Consider the following 17,049-nt stretch of genomic DNA (forward strand, 5'->3'; position numbering starts at 1 on the left):
TTTTTTTTTGTCTTTACCAAACTCAGATGCATTTTTTAGGGCCTGGGCATGCTTGCAAACTCATGAAACATTGTACACATGTCAGAAGTGGTGAAAATTGAAATGGGTCTAGGGCTTAAGTTTGCCAAATTGGCTCAATAGCAACCCCCAACAGTGTTCAAAGTAAAAGCCCCTTTTAATTTCACTTAGAAATTTGGTAGGTAATTGTAACATCTCCAGGTTAAAAAAAAATCCCTTTGAAACTATACCCAAAAACCAAAAGGAAGTCAGCCATTTTGAAGAACACACTTAACTTAAGGGCATTTTCCGCTATTTACAGGTGCAGTACTTTAATGAACACTTCCTAAAGATTTAACCCCATCAACATTAAATTTGGCAAGTGCAAACTTCAGGCCTTTGCAATGAGGAGTTTTAAGTTTTCGTGGAACATTGTTGGGTCGTGGCTAGAAAGTAACCCAAGATTTGCAAAACCCTACCGAGCTGGTAAGTCTGGTAAGGTTTGGGCACAAAACACACTTAGTTTGGTTTAGCATAACTCATGCATCCAGTGTGGGATGGCTGCAGAAATGCACAGCTGTGTCATCTGGCATCCCGCCAGTACCTCGAACATGTGGGAAAGTGCAAGGGCCCATTCATCGCTGCTTGCCGCTTTGATTCAGTTTGTTATTTGATTCTTTTTAGAGGTCACAGTGAAAGTATGTTGTCTCCTCCTGCTTGTTACTTTATCATTTTGATCACATTTCCTGTTTTAAGCTTTACCAAAAAAAAAAACAAAAAAAAACAATCCTAAATAACAGATTATATGTTAGACTATGCAAATAAGAGACATAAAGTGGCAATAAAATACGTAACTTGCTGCTGCATATACTGTAACTGCTTCATAAATAATTCTCCTAACAAACAAGAATAGCTTATGAGATGCCTGGTAACTTGGAATCTTTGCCTCTCAGCCATTTCCTCTTTACTTTAGCTCCTCTAAACTCTTCAAAAATATTGTTCCTTTGTGTCAAAAGTCAAAAAAACAATGGAGGATTTTGAAACTCTGAGTGCTTCATGGAACTCTGCTAAACAGCCTTTGGCATTCCCTCACCCAAAGGACATACACCACACACACAGACACACACACACACACGCATGTATACAGTTTATATATACAGTGTGTGTGTGTGTGTGTGTGCGTGTGCGTGCGTGCATGCGTGTGTGTATATATATAAATATATATATATATATAAAGAGCTGTCCTTGAATATAATTAGATATTAGATATACAGTATATACAGCTGTCCTGTAAAGCTTTTTACTTAGAAACAAACAGTGCGAAGTGTGAACTGTGGGTTTCTCAAGGAGGCAGCATTCCTCAGACACAACAACCTGGTGAATGGACACAGTCTGAAGTCACTATCCCAGTTGCTTATTAATCAGCCCTCCCTGGCAAGGTCCCTGATGGCCACCAAGTCACATGACCACTTCACTGGGTCTTGGCAAACTACGTGGGGGAGGAAAGCTTCTCAATAAGCTTAGCTCTTTACGTTTGTGCAACTGAAGGTATTGCTACTGTGTGATGACAGAGCATTATTTGATAGCCAGGAAGTGAAAGCGAAGCCATGTGCAAACTAACTACTTTATTCAGCACATTTCCATCACCTGCAGTATGAAAAATAAACAAAAAAAGAAAAAAAAATGATTCTGCTTGCACTTTCTGCCCATGACAGATTTACCTGGCAATGTTTATCTGCATTTCAAATATCAACATTTCAGAGGTTTCCCCTTGGAGAAAGTCAGTGTATCTGTCTGTTTCTGTCTCCCCATCGGCCTCTTGTCATGTTATACATTAGGAATGTCATACAGTACCAGTACAGTAATAATCTAATTATATTCAAGAAATATGTTTTTCTCTTTTTCTCTCAGCCTCTCCTGAGATTTGTTGTTTTCCTTCTTTCTTTGCTGAATTGTCAATGCCTTACACAATGCAGCCTCAGTATTGAAAGCCTTCAGTGAAATTCCAGTGCAGCAAATTGATTGTTGACCCAAACTGAGTGTGAGTAAATCAATCAGGCTTCCATTAAACTCTTACAACAAACTTTCTACAACCCACAAATGACTCATTTATGATATGAGTCTGTGAAAAATTACACACACACACACACACACACACACACACACACACACAAATAAAAAGGCAATACTGAATACAGAAATAGAATGCAACATGGAAATTGCTTCCCACCACAGAATTGAAAAAGACAACTGGATAACAATTACATCTAATTTGAAATTTGCCTTTTCAGAAAACAAACAGGGCCTCTTGTTGTTTCCATGAAACAGGCAAAGTGGCAATTTCACATCTGTGGAGTACCAATTGTCAGTTACAGACACTCATCATCTCATAATGGTTCTAATTTCCTTAATATTCTATTGAAAAGGGCAGCACCATGAAGTTTAATGGAAAAAAAGTTTCATATTCAAGGCAACCTCTTGACTCAAGCTGTGGAACAACAATAGGGAAAAGAAAACATATAAACAGCACTTGGTGATCAATCTTATATTTTGTTGCTTGGGTCTGTGTTTTTCTTATTTCATGGATGTCACATCCAGATATTTTCAACGCCTATAGAAGAAGCAAAAATACCAATTTTACCTGTAACAGCAGACTCAATAGACCAGAATGCAATGCAGCCATGGGAGAGGTTGTATTTCTATTGTTCTGTCTACCTACATAACACGGCTCTCACTTTTTATTCAAAAGTTGACCATTTGTTGGTAAGAAAACATAAAATATGGGATCTTTAGTTGCCTATCTGAATTCAAGAGTCACATAGTGTAAGAGCACTTGCCCTGTAACATTTTTTTCCAACTTTGTAAAATACCACTGACTTGTCCCCAGTTCCCACTAAAGACAACCATCAGCAGTGTCACTGAAGCATCACTCAGATCCATCACACAGACTGGGCCCTGCACTCAGCTGTCACTGTCCTCAGAACATTTCAACTGGGGTAAAGGCTGGATCATCAACTGGGCATAGCAGGCAACCACCCCTGGACCCAGGGGCCCCAAAAATCACGGGTTCACTTCATTGCAATTGGTTGTGCATGCTGTATTTATATTTCTAAATAAAGCTGTAACTGTATGGTAGGGTAACAGTTCTACATCCATACAGACAATACAGATGTCTTTTTATGGCCATCTAAACAATGCAGCAAAACTGACCTTCTCAAGCACTACAGGAAATCAGCTACTGCACTAAACTATCATAGTGATAGTAATAGCTATTGATTTAAAGCCAAATATCTAACCGAACCAATATATCGAATTATATACCTAATTTTACCACTAGGAGTTGCATCTGAGCTATTTTTCCCAATAAAAGCCCATTGTAGGTGTAATGCGCTTCCAATCCACTAGGTGGCGGTAATGCTGTATTAACCGCCAATACACACAAGGTTACACAAGATGAAGAAGAGGCATAAGGACACCAAGGAACCTTCCTCCGACTCCGCTCTCTCAGTGGAGACACGGCGGTTGAGAGGGCCAAGCGAGAGGACGTTCCTGTAGTAGTTCCAGCCCCCCAAATAGTACCAGGAACTTCTTCAGTGGAAACTAGGGCAAGGGTTACTAGGGCAACAAGCTGAATGACTGCTGACTCCCTCGCACTTTTCCCCGCCCCCAATGAAATTTGATCTCTCGCAGCAGCAGCAGACAGCTGAGCGGACACTTGAAGGCTCCTCCACTTCATTTATAAACATACATAAACCTTATTAAGTTGTCATAATGCATGTTACAATGCAAGATAAGTTGAACATAGTCCCTTGACACACCACCGATGTGAAAAGCTTTTTTTTTTGTCTTTTTTTTTTTTCTCCTCCAGTTTATCCGGTTGACGTGAATTAAACCGGGTGGAGCTCTTAAACCGGACCTAACCGGTTAAACCAGAAACCAGCACAAGCCTAGCTAGGAATGCACGATACTGGATTTTTTGCCGATATCCCATATGCCGATACATAACTTATTTGGCCGATAAGCAAAATAAGTTAAAGCATGTTTGCTGATTATGATGGTTCATTTTAAAGCCAATACTGGCTGATACCAATGACGTGCTGATATTATTGTGCATCCCTAGTAATAACACAAGAATAATAACACAGAGGATCCGTAGTCTGAACAAACCAAACCAAACCAAACTCTTTATTGCCTCCAAAATTGCCAACAGCAGCGCATTACAGTTTCACTAATTCTTCCGTGCTAACCTTTCACAATAAAAGCCCTAGACCTGAGGAATCTTATGCACATGCTGAGGGCCTACATTAAAATAATCTTTCTCCAAATTTTGCTCTGACCTCTTCAAGTTTGTATTCAACATAACACCTTATTATATCAATGTCATGTAATTAAACACATGCAAATGTGAAACAAAAGGGGATTTATTATTATTGGCCTGTAAAATAAATGACTGGCCTGTGAATTTTATTCAACTACCTTGGCCAGTGCGTCAAAAACTTAATTTGGGACAGTGACATGCTGTTTATAGACCAGCGCAAGGAAGAGAAAGTCTTGGCCTAAATATCCGTTATATATGCTGGCTACACTGGAACTCCCAAAATATTGGCTGTTGCACCCAGAAGCTAAATTGTCATCAGACCGATACCTGATGGGTTCAGAGACTGGCCTAAACCAGGGGTCAGCAACCTTTATTATCAAAAGAGCCACTATTGACCCAAAAAAAATCTGTCAAACATATTTGAGCCTTATAATGATGGTAGCACAGCCTATTAAGTCTAAATAACCTACCAACATTACTAATAGATACAAATGACCATGCCTACAACAATGATAAATTAAAATGTCAAAAAAAAAACAGTTTTCTTTACCATTTATTAATATATATATATATATATATATATATATATATATATATATATATATATATATATACAGTACAGGCCAAAAGTTTGGACACACCTTCTCATTCAATGCATTTTCTTTATTTTCATGACTATTTACATTGTAGATTCTCACTGAAGGCATCAAAACTATGAATGAACACATGTGGAGTTATGTACTTAACAAAAAAAGGTGAAATAACTGAAAACATGTTTTATATTCTAGTTTCTTCAAAATAGCCACCCTTTGCTCTGATTACTGCTTTGCACACTCTTGGCATTCTCTCCATGAGCTTCAAGAGGTAGTCACCTGAAATGGTTTTCCAACAGTCTTGAAGGAGTTCCCAGAGGTGTTTAGCACTTGTTGGCCCCTTTGCCTTCGCTCTGCGGTCCAGCTCACCCCAAACCATCTCGATTGGGTTCAGGTCCGGTGACTGTGGAGGCCAGGTCATCTGCCGCAGCACTCCATCACTCTCCTTCTTGGTCAAATAGCCCTTACACAGCCTGGAGGTGTGTTTGGGGTCATTGTCCTGTTGAAAAATAAATGATCATCCAACTAAACGCAAACTGGATGGGATGGCATGTCGCTGCAGGATGCTGTGGTAGCCATGCTGGTTCAGTGTGCCTTCAGTTTTGAATAAATCCCCAACAGTGTCACCAGCAAAACACCCCCACACCATCACACCTCCTCCGCCATGCTTCACAGTGGGAACCAGGCATGTGGAATCCATCCGTTCACCTTTTCTGCGTCTCACAAAGACACGGCGGTTGGAACCAAAGATCTCAGATTTGGACTCATCAGACCAAAGCACAGATTTCCACTGGTCTAATGTCCATTCCTTGTGTTTCTTGGCCCAAACAAATCTCTTCTGCTTGTTGCCTCTCCTTAGCAGTGGTTTCCTAGCAGCTATTTGACCATGAAGGCCTGATTGGCGCAGTCTCCTCTTAACAGTTGTTCTAGAGATGGGTCTGCTGCTAGAACTCTGTGTGGCATTCATCTGGTCTCTGATCTGAGCTGCTGTTAACTTGCGATTTCTGAGGCTGGTGACTCGGATGAACTTATCCTCAGAAGCAGAGGTGACTCTTGGTCTTCCTTTCCTGGGTCGGTCCTCATGTGTGCCAGTTTCGTTGTAGCGCTTGATGGTTTTTGCGACTCCACTTGGGGACACATTTAAAGTTTTTGCAATTTTCCGGACTGACTGACCTTCATTTCTTAAAGTAATGATGGCCACTTGTTTTTCTTTAGTTAGCTGACTGGTTCTTGCCATAATATGAATTTTAACAGTTGTCCAATAGGGCTGTCGGCTGTGTATTAACCTGACTTCTGCACAACACAACTGATGGTCCCAACCCCATTGATAAAGCAAGAAATTCCACTAATTAACCCTGATAAGGCACACCTGTGAAGTGGAAACCATTTCAGGTGACTACCTCTTGAAGCTCATGGAGAGAATGCCAAGAGTGTGCAAAGCAGTAATCAGAGCAAAGGGTGGCTATTTTGAAGAAACTAGAATATAAAACATGTTTTCAGTTATTTCACCTTTTTTTGTTAAGTACATAACTCCACATGTGTTCATTCATAGTTTTGATGCCTTCAGTGAGAATCTACAATGTAAATAGTCATGAAAATAAAGAAAATGCATTGAATGAGAAGGTGTGTCCAAACTTTTGGCCTGTACTGTATATATATATATATTTTTTTTATTTATTTATTTTTTTTCTTCATACCCACAGGGAGTGTGTATGGAGAGGGTTAAAGAGCCACATGTGGTTCTGGAGCTACAGGTTGCCATTGTGTGAACTAACAGAAGGTCTTTTGTGCAGCGTAATTAGGGGTTATAGACTACCTACACTGCATTTAAATTAAAATAAAGCAATCATGTACTTAATTGTCAGTCATTCATACTTTTTTTTAAGTGAAAGCCTGTACCTAACAGCTGTGTGCAACAGATTCATTCTGGTCCTTGGGGGGGATTCTGGAAGTGTAGTAAATGACTATCTAGAGTAAAGGTCGACAGGCAGGTTCAGTGAAAGTGCATCAGAAAGACACATACCAGTGCTTCATGTTCAGATAGAAACATCAATACATCTTGGTGCAGGAGTGTCTCGGGGTGAACTTGTGCTTTCCAGCTGAGAGGCTGTCTTTAATGGCATCTCATGGCCAATTTACATGACTTTCATTTATCACGTTTTGATATCACGCCACTATACACAGGTGGCGATATCTACCTGCCATTGTCGGCCATCTGCCTTCTCTGCCTGTACATTCTGCTCCGAGGCTTTATGTGGACTGAGCACCGGGAGACGGACAAAGACATTTATTTACAGCAACAGCTCTGCCCCTTTTGCCTTGAGATCCCTACTGAGTAGCTGTAGCCCCGCGATAAGAAGAGAACACACTCGAGCCATCAACAATGATCTCAATGTCTTTAACAAAAGGCTGCATACAGCGAGCACACCATGGCTCCCGCACCACCACCCCTATCCATCAATGCTCTCTTAGCTGGTCATCCAATAACAGCTGTTGCTCCAAATTTCGATCTAACCGGCAATAATTCTCGTCTTTGGCTGACACGGGCTGATGAAGGAAGGACAAGGGCACAATACACAGGCCTGCAAGGGTCTCAGCCAAAAAAACCACAAGAGTTTGTGCTGCATCCTGGCAACACAGCCAGCACTGTCTTCTCCCACATACAGAGAAAGAGGGAGGGAGGAAGCCCGCTTAGACAATGAGGCTGCCTCATTACCAGTGTTTATCTTAAGCTGGATTAATACTCCAGAAAGAATCACTCTTGTTTTCTTTGTTACGAAAAGAACATGTGCTGCGTCTTTTGGAGCAGTTTGGTTTTGGGATGTTTGGCTGTTTTTTTTTTGTTGTTGCTGTTTGCTTTTTCCTTTTTTGTTTGCAAGTTCTTTTCCTCCTTGCGAAAAACCACAACACCCACTGATGTCAGTATTTGATTGCTTCCCACCTACTCCTCACATGGAGTTTGTTCATTCGGTTTTCGCGGAGGATGATCAACTGTTGGGGTTCAGATTCTTCCTGGTTTCCGGAAACATTCTGAGAGCTACTTGCATATTCAATGCACAGACAGAAACGGTGCGACCAGCTGCAGAAAAGCAGGAGGCACTCTTTGTTTGAGCTGTGTGAACTCTACTGCCTCACCTTATAGAAAACAAGAAAAGATCTGTACGGCTCATTCCAGGCACACACTCTGTACTACTGCGTTTTTCATGTGTGATTCAAGTGTGTCAATTTTGTCATGGTGGATGCATACAACTGCCAGTGCCAAACATTTAATATGGTCAAAATGATGCAAGACTGCATTCAGTGAGAGGCACTGGGAAGCTGACCTTGACATATTCACACATATTTTCTCCTTGCACATGAAAAAGCCAATGGACAGCATGACACTATGCTGTATGATGCTGATTGTGTCCTGGAAATTAATGTTATATAATAAAAAAGAAAGAAAAAAGAACTATAGCGCAAAACACGTCAACAGGAAACTGAACTGATCTTCATTTTGGACAAAGCCTCCCGCCCTCCAGTGAGCTGACACAGCCCCACAGCAATTTTAGCCTGCGGCTCATCCCCTCGAGGTGCACTGAGAAGCGCTTCAAGTACTTATTCGTGTCGACTGCCATCCAGATGTACAGTGTTTCCTGCCACAGTGGCTCCAGCCTCAGCCAGCCAACTAGTCGAGCGCTTCAGCCCAGGCACCTCTTACTGTCTCTATCAATCGCATGTTTTTCTCTGCTCCTGTGATCTGCCCTGCTCTCTACATCCACCTCAGTTCTGACCAGTGGGGTCCTCTGCATATTTTTCCACACATCTGTATGTGTGCCAAAATATCATTATTTCTCTCATGAACAGACAGGATGTGCAAAATCTGCTTCTATCTGAGATTATAACCAGATCAGACCATGACAGGAGCTTCTATAACAGACACCTTCTACTTTAAAAATAGATTTTCAGTCCAGCATGTGAAAACAATGATGACAGCACACTTGGCAGCTAAACCCATATTGATATAAAGGGGTTTGAAGTGGTCATAATAATAACTTACAGTACTATACAGGAAACGTTAATTTTGGAACATGATAATGTTTGGTTATTCCATTTAAGATCAGTTTCCTGTATTGAAAATTACCTGGAACCAGAGTTCCAAGGCCAAACCACCGCTTACCTACACTTTCTCCAAACATCAGTGCTAAACAGAGATGCACTGATTTATTGGCCAAATATCAGTATCAGCCAATATTTGGTGACAGATGTTTTTCTGTTGTGTCACATCAATTTGTGCAGGCTAAAAAGCAGGGCTTGAGATTAATGGCGTGCTGTCGTTCAGGGTTCAATAGAAAATGTCTTAGGGACAGACAGAGATCTTACCCGGGACACCTTCGGAATGAAAAGACAAGGTAAACTCACTATTGCCACATCAGAGGATGCACCCTATTGTTTTTCTGATAATGCTACATTGTGAACAACAAATCTGTGACGAAATCAGCAGGAGGAGAGCGACTTAATGTCAGCTGTTAGCAGCCAGTGGCCGGAGCTAACAACTGACAAAGGTTGCATTATGTAGTGTTCAAGCTCTATTCAGTAATTAGGAGTCTTGGATGAAGGTAAATTATAACATTCTCGTGATGTGTTCAAATGTAATCTTGCAAAATATATTCTTGTTGAGACATTTGAATAAGCACAGCTGTTTGAATGAGAAATTTGTCGATATTACTAGAGGGAATTTTGATATGATAGCAGTTGTTGTTGTTCAGGACTTGATGTATTATGTGACTACTGGGCCTTTTTAGTATTTGTCCTACCCCTTCTCTACTGTGATTGGACAGCTGGTGACATCGATGAGCGCAGCATTTTACCCAAAGTTAAACATTTATCTTCATGGATGTATTTTACTAAGTCTCCAAAGACACACTGCAGTTCAAGGCTGGATTACAAAGCTTCTGAAAGGTATACAATCACAACAAGGCCCTTGTTAAAGCAGCAGGATGGCTATTGTTAGCTACTGGGCTAAAAATAGTAAGTCTCTCTTGCATACAGCATTACCGAGATACATTGGGTTAGTAACCTTATGTCGTATATGACAATTTTAACTACTTAAACTACTGTTATGTCAGATTTTTCACATCAGTGTTCAGCACTTAGTGGTGAGGCAGAGTCGTGCACGAAGTTCAGCTGGAAATGCCTCACAGTGCGCAGTTAAGTTTTAGATATTTTTATTTTATTTTTCACTTGAGTTTACTTGCTCTGGGCAAATGCTTTGGTGGACACACAATGCTACCAGATAGAGTGCACTCAGTGTGCAGAATTTTTTTCCCCATTGACCAACCCATTGGTTGAAGAGAAGGTAGAATTTCAGTCAACCAAGCTTTTCCTTGATTACAGCCCCAGTAGAAAGGCTCTGAAGCAGTTACTTGAAAATAAAAAAAAGATGTTTCATGTGAAATAAATGTTATAATAAAGGTCATACCATAAATTTGTGTGTTGAATTTGTGCTCATTGAAAGGTAGTGCGATGAAGGACTGCTTGACTTTAAAACAGTCCAGGCGTTTTTTTTAATGAAGCCTTCTTTGTTTCCCTGGCACAAAGGGGGAATAAATAACAACAAAGACAAAAAATAAACAAGAAAAAAAAACATCTGCATTGGCTATAGGCCAATTGTTTTTTAAAAGACCAGTATCAGTTTCGGAATTTCACAATGGGTGCATCCAGCGCAAATAACGTTAATTCTGTAATTAATATGCCTAAAGGCCAAAATATCACTTTTTTGCTGTTTGTTTTGTTTTGTTTTTGTTGTTGATGTTGTCTGATTAATGCACTCCCTGCAAACTGCTGTCTGTACTCAGCCAAAGATTGTTTGTTTGCCAAAGGAACCAGATGAATTGTCTCAACTGAATTAGGCCACCTCTAAAGACTACTAATGTTTCTGCCATCTCAGCCAAAAAGAAGTGATTACAGCTCTCAATCCAATCTTTGAGTATTTTTTATTTATAACATAAGTTAAAAGTATTTGCAACCGTTGAAAACTAAACCTGGTTTGGCTCAATAAGGGATATACATGTATAAGGATTCTGATTTGATGAGCAAATTCAATGCTGGATGCAGGTTCTGTAAAATGCTGTCCAAACAACCTTAAATGTGAAATATAGCTTTGTGCTGTGAGAGGTAGTGAGGCTTTCGTGTATACCTTGCATACCTCTGCCCACCTGTAAATCTGCCTGTCTTTATTTCTTCATTATCCTCTACATTTTCTTTTGCTCTGTTTATTTGTTATTTTATCAAAAATGCTCTATATTTGCCTCGTCCTTATCTGTGCCCTATTCTGTTGCTGCAATGACCCAATTTCCCCATGGGAAGCATTTAAGTTTCATCTAATCTAATCTAACACATCTCTGATTCTGCAAGAGATCTGCTGATATGCAAATGACTACAGCAAAATTTCGGTGCCGTCTGGAGAATGGATTGGACTTGAAATGGGGGGTAGGGACATTTTTTTCCAGGTGTTTAATACAGATAGAAAAGCAGACATTTTTAATAGCACGGCAATGTGACACAAAACAAAACGCTCTGTCCCCGGCTGCCTGTTTCACCGGGAATATGTGTATTTCTCAAAATGTTGTCTGCAGAGGTTTCCTTGCACTTGACACCATTCCTTGCCTGCAAAATAATGACTTAACCACTCTGTGACATAAGTAATGATATATGCTATTAACAGTGACATTATGTGCTGGATTTCATTAGGTAGGGGTTAAAACAAGCTCTCTCTGGTCTACTAAACCACACAGAGTGAGCCACTTGATTAATTCCATCTTTTTCTTACCACTGACACATCTAAAATACATAATTAGGTTGAAAAGTGCAAAGAGTCTGCGCCCCAGTTTTTTCAGAGCTTTATATGCTAAAACTGTGTGCCACATAACATCAGAGTTTCCGTGTAGCAGTTGCCCATGATACTCAGTGCAACCCTCACACAGTACAGCTGAAGAGGCTGTTTGATAAGAGGAATAAAACGCTTTAAATCTGTTGGTCAAAAGCAGAATCGTGAAGTCGGCATTTAACAAACATTATCAAGGATGTCAACCTGTGACCTTATCGGTACTTTCTACGTTGATATTTTTAAATATGCATCATTATTTCAACACTTTGTGCAAGAATATTCTAGCTGCTTGATCTGTGCAGGACATACTAGGACTTTGGTTCTGGAGGGCAGCATTTTGTCCAATCAAAGACACGTCTATAAAGAGCAGACGGGCTGCTGGTCAAATAAAACAGTGTGGTTTGGAGAGCTGATGAGAAAAAAGGGCCTTTGCTTCCTTCCTACCTCCACTGATTCATGCACTTCATTTATTTGTCTATCCAAAAATTTATTTAACTTTAAGGGTCATTATCAAATGACAAGGAGGGCTTTTTATTTTTCCTTGAGTGTGTGTCTTACTGTAGACTGGTGATGGAGCTTGAAGAAGAATACAGGTAAGTAGGCAACAAACACTAGGATGATTAGGGCTCATATTTTTCATTTCCAGGTGGCCTTTATCTGCATGTTTTTACGCACCTCTATCAAGCCACAATCTCCTTCTTCGATTGAATTTTTGATGTCAGGTGTAAACAAGGTCAGAAAGACTCCTTTCTAGCAGCAAAGCCCTCTTGCCTGCCCGGAGAATACATGGCTTAACTTGGATGACCTGAGCACGCAGTCAATGTGGATTAAGAACTAGCCTAATAGCCTACTTAATCAACTTTGCAGCAAAGACCTCCCGTCTGTGAGATTTACCATGCGTCAAGATGATCCGCGGGCAGCAGGAGCCACACGCGCAAAAAGGACAGCCGCTCAGTTTTAATTGCAGGTTCATTAAAATAAAGAGCAGTGTGACTGAACGCTACACAGCCAACATGACGGACAGCATATTAGCGCCATTTTATTATTTATATTCCAGTTGCAAAGAAAAACGGACAACCAAAGCAGAACTAATACGGCTGAGAATAACCTCGGCAGGATTAAACTTTCAGGGAAAAGGCTGCAGCCTAATATAAGTGGTGTAAAAATACATTCAGATCAACTCCTTGGACACTTAGAGAGTCAAGCCACTGGCACCAAACTGCACTTCACTAATCGCTTAATTTAAGCTGCGGCTTACATGACAAGCATCTTGGTGTCAAATAAGCGCAAAGACTGGCCCCGACATGCATAGGGGACTTCATAAATTGACAAACAGTCCCAGAGTCGGAGATGGCGATAACAAGTGCTCCAAGGATGACAAAATCCATCACTTACCTTGCTCCATCAGCAGGACGGTCATCCCGACCAGCATAGCCCAGTACAGAGGATTCTTCATGTTTATCGATCTGCTGTTTGTCTGCCGTGTGATGCCGTCTGAGAAAAATAGCCTGTGAGTCTCTGAAAATCCCGAAAAGTGCTTTTCTTCAAGTCCCCGGTTCTCCTGTCTGACTGTAAAGCATCCACCAACGCAGCGCTCAACAAAGTCCCTCCTTCAACTGCGAGGTTATTGGCAGCGGTGCTAGAGGGAAGCTAGCGGTAATAACAAACCACCACTTCCGGTTTGTTTTTTCAAGTAAAAGACACGTACTGGTGCTCAGAAATTCCTGCGGTACGAGAGGAGCGATGGCACTTTTAATTTGAAGAGAAACCCGACCAACTTCCTGTCCTGACCCGGTTGTTTGTAGTTAGCTTCAAGTAGCTATTAGCGGCGACTTCTTGCGGAGGCGCTGCCGTCTGCAGACCGCTAAGATTTTACAAATGAAAACCAGCACCTTTTAACAGGTGCTTTTTAATTTTAATTAAAGGTATCAGGCGAATTAAAGCAAAAATAAAAAGCCAGAGAGCGAGACAAAAAGGGCAATTTCGACGTGAGTTGGGATGTTGATGTGAGCTTCACTTCAGGATTTGTCATAGTTTGAAGTTTCCAGCAGTGACAGGGTGAGTGACGTCAGGTAACAAACTCACCTGAAATTCTGAAGACCACTCTGAGTGTTACTTTTAGAGCTTGTTATGGTTCTCTGCAGTATTTCTACACAGAAAATATGTTGCCAAGTAAAATGGGGGAGACTGGGGACAGCAGCAACACTTTTTGAAATTTTCCCTGTTACTCATAGGCTGTACTATATAGTCCACTACAGTGAGTTCGCCATAGTGTACTATGTCTCATTGTATAATTATAACTTATTATACACTATATAGTGGACTCAAAGTACCCCACAATGCACAATACAACCAATGGTCACTCAAAAAGCAATTTATCTCATCATGCACAGACATTTTACAGGGAAGGTGTGAAAAAAAGTGTGCACGCAAAGTGCCTCCTGCCAGCAGGTTTCTGTTTGCCAGCACCAGAGGGTTTCTTGAGCTTGAGGCCTAGGTACATACAAAACATTTGTGCACAGCAATGAGCAAGGTAAGTGTTTGTTTAGCATTCTTATGAAGTGTCTAAATATCTACACTATATGCACCTAGCAGCTGCTACACATACACATTCACTTTCTCCAATTATCATTTATTTATAACAGGCAACAACAAAGAAAACAATGCCACACTGTGCACACTTTAGTGCTCTATAAAGTAAATAACCATTCACTGTCAACAAATCTGTACACAGAATTGAAAAATGCTGTTCTCTGAATTAATAAAATGATAAACCAGCCAATCTACCCAGAGGCCTGTGTTCAGCTGCAACAATCAGGCCAGGCTAATTGCATTCTCCTCTCCTCACTTTATTTTTCAATCCTTTCCTTTGCTCTCCTCTTCTCACTTTGTTCTTCTCTTCTCCTCATTCTCTTCTCATCCTTTTTAGTTATCTTCTAAAAAAGCTTTAAATATTGTATAAGAAACCCAGAGAACAGAAACATACCGCCCTGCCTCCTCCTCTTCTCCTCTGCGCTCTTTACGCAGTGCAGCCCTAAACAGCATTTCATTTTTGCTTACGTTAATTATCAGAGATGCGGCGTGGGAGACATGAACTTTATTTCAGGTTGAGTTGCGGACTTTGGCATCTGTCTCTGCTCGCACTGGACAGCTGGTGAACACAAACCTGGACACAGAGTTCAAGAGTGTAGTTTTACGCCAGGCTAGCTTACTTGTTCTTAAACTTAATGGTGGGTTATTGCCTAAATTAGACTGGCTGTTGTCGAAGTGGCACGAAAAACGGGCGTCAATGAGAAACACAGGAGGCCTTACAGGAGGCCTCAAAGCCCTCATAAGAGAAAAAGGAATGAAGGAACCAGGATTCAGTATCTATGAGTAGAAATGTGTGTGATTTATATCATGATTGTATTGGTAATGTCATGAATGCATTTAATCAAGTAAAGTTTGATAACTATTGACCTTTTATTGATTTTATACAGAAATGTTTAAGAGTGAACTTTATGATGAGTATAAAGTTTATTGTGTGCAAATGTAACTAATAACATTTGTGTATGTAATGGATAAATAGGGAAATGAAAGGATCGGTGTAAAGTACCGAGACTGCTGAGTAGACACAGATGGCTGGAGAAAATGGGGAGTACATGAATGAAGGTAAATGGTTTGATTGACAGATTAGCAAAGCTCAGCAAAAACATCGGTTCATGACAAGGGTCGCTGGGGGGTATGAACTTTCATAGTTTTGGTCACGTAGCATTTGTTTTTCATCGCAAAGGTGATCACGCCATCTGTGACTCTCCTCATGCTAGCCTTGTGCTTTCCAATGATCTAATGAAGGATGTCCATTTAGGGGCAGTAAAGCAGGAGATTTGGTGAAGGATGTCCATGTAGGGATGGTAAAAAAAGGTATAAAAACCCAATGTTTTAGAGAAGTGCGGATTCCATATCGATTGCTGGGGGACACTTTGACACTCTGAATGAGGACCGAAGCTGAACGAAGACTTTCATCTGAAAACGAATTCATCGGAGCCGAACAATCTTGCAGCAGCCATGACTTAAATCGAACATGAAAGGAGGAGATGGGACGAACGAGTGCTGAAGCTCATCCTGTTCGCACTCAGTCCCCTACGAGAGTTGCTGTTAACGTTGCCTTTTTCCTTCTAGTCTTATTCAACAGAATCCGAGGAAGTCTTGAGTAAAAGAGCAATAGGGTAGGGATAGGGAAAGAATTGATTGATTGATTTTGAAATAACTCTGTATTGATTGCATTTATTACTGTTTTGATTAATATTTCTGTTTTACCGCTGTAAGCTTCTGCATACTTAAAATAAAGTAACTCATCTGCAGTTAAAGTAGAAGTTTTCTGTGCTTATTAAATCTGATTTAAGGGTTTCTTAAAAATATCCCCTGGCCTCTCCTCAGTGATGTAAAATCTTACAGCTTGTGTGCAGCTAAGTCAGGTCCATAGACAAAGGCTCTTACTGGTTGGTCTAGACTCAGAAATTAACATTTCCCTAGCAGCAAAAGTATACTTGCAGCTTAAATAATTTCCAGCAACCACAACAACTGTTACATTTTTGAAGTGATCTCTCTAGTATTCTTATGTTCAAGCCACTAAGGGTGCTAGTAAGAAGGCAGTTACTGCCTCAAGTGAAGGAGTTCAAGTATCTTGGGGTCTTGTTGATGAGTGAGGGTAGAATGGAGCGTGAGATGGATCGGCGGGTCGGTGTGGCTTCTGCAGTGATGCAGGCACTGCGCCAGTCCACCGTGGTGAAGAAGGAGCTGAGCTGTAAGGCAAAGCTTTCGATTTACTGGTCCATCTACGTCCCAACCCTCACCTATGGTCATGAGCTCTGGATAGTGACAGAAAGAATGAGATGGCTGGGCACAGCCTTAGAGAGAGGGTGAGGAGCTCGGTCATCCGGAGGGAGCTCGGAGTAGAGCAGCTGCTCCTTCGCGTCGAAAGGGATCAGTTGAGGTGGTTTAGGGCATCTGACTAGGATTCCTCCTGGGAGCCTCCCGCTGGAGGTGTCCTGGGCACATTCCACTGGTCGGAGGTCCCAGGGGAGACCCAGAACACCCTGGAGGGATTACATATCTCATCTGTTCTGGGAACACCTTGGGGTCCCCCAGGAGGAGCTGGAAAGCATTGCTGGGGAGAGGGATGTCTGGGGTGCTTTGCTCAGCCTGCTGCTCCCACAACCCTGCCCTGTATGATGAAAATAAATGGATGGATGGATGGATGGATGGATGGATGGATGGATGGATGGATGGAT

At 41.2% G+C, this 17,049-nt stretch overlaps 1 protein-coding gene across 1 annotated transcript in view; it reads right to left on the reverse strand.

Annotated features, from left to right (window-relative positions):
- ntm (neurotrimin) overlaps window positions 1–13,378 on the reverse strand; it is a 662,707-nt gene extending 649,329 nt beyond the window's left edge. The window contains exon 1 of the mRNA XM_033648640.2: window positions 13,172–13,378. Within this exon, the coding sequence (XP_033504531.1) occupies window positions 13,172–13,232 (61 nt within the window). The 5' untranslated portion in view covers window positions 13,233–13,378. The remainder of the gene's footprint in view (window positions 1–13,171) is intronic.
- Window positions 13,379–17,049: the final 3,671 nt, after the last annotated feature.

Source organism: Epinephelus lanceolatus, chromosome 11 (assembly GCF_041903045.1).
Source record: "Epinephelus lanceolatus isolate andai-2023 chromosome 11, ASM4190304v1, whole genome shotgun sequence".
Classification (NCBI taxonomy): domain Eukaryota; kingdom Metazoa; phylum Chordata; class Actinopteri; order Perciformes; family Serranidae; genus Epinephelus; species Epinephelus lanceolatus.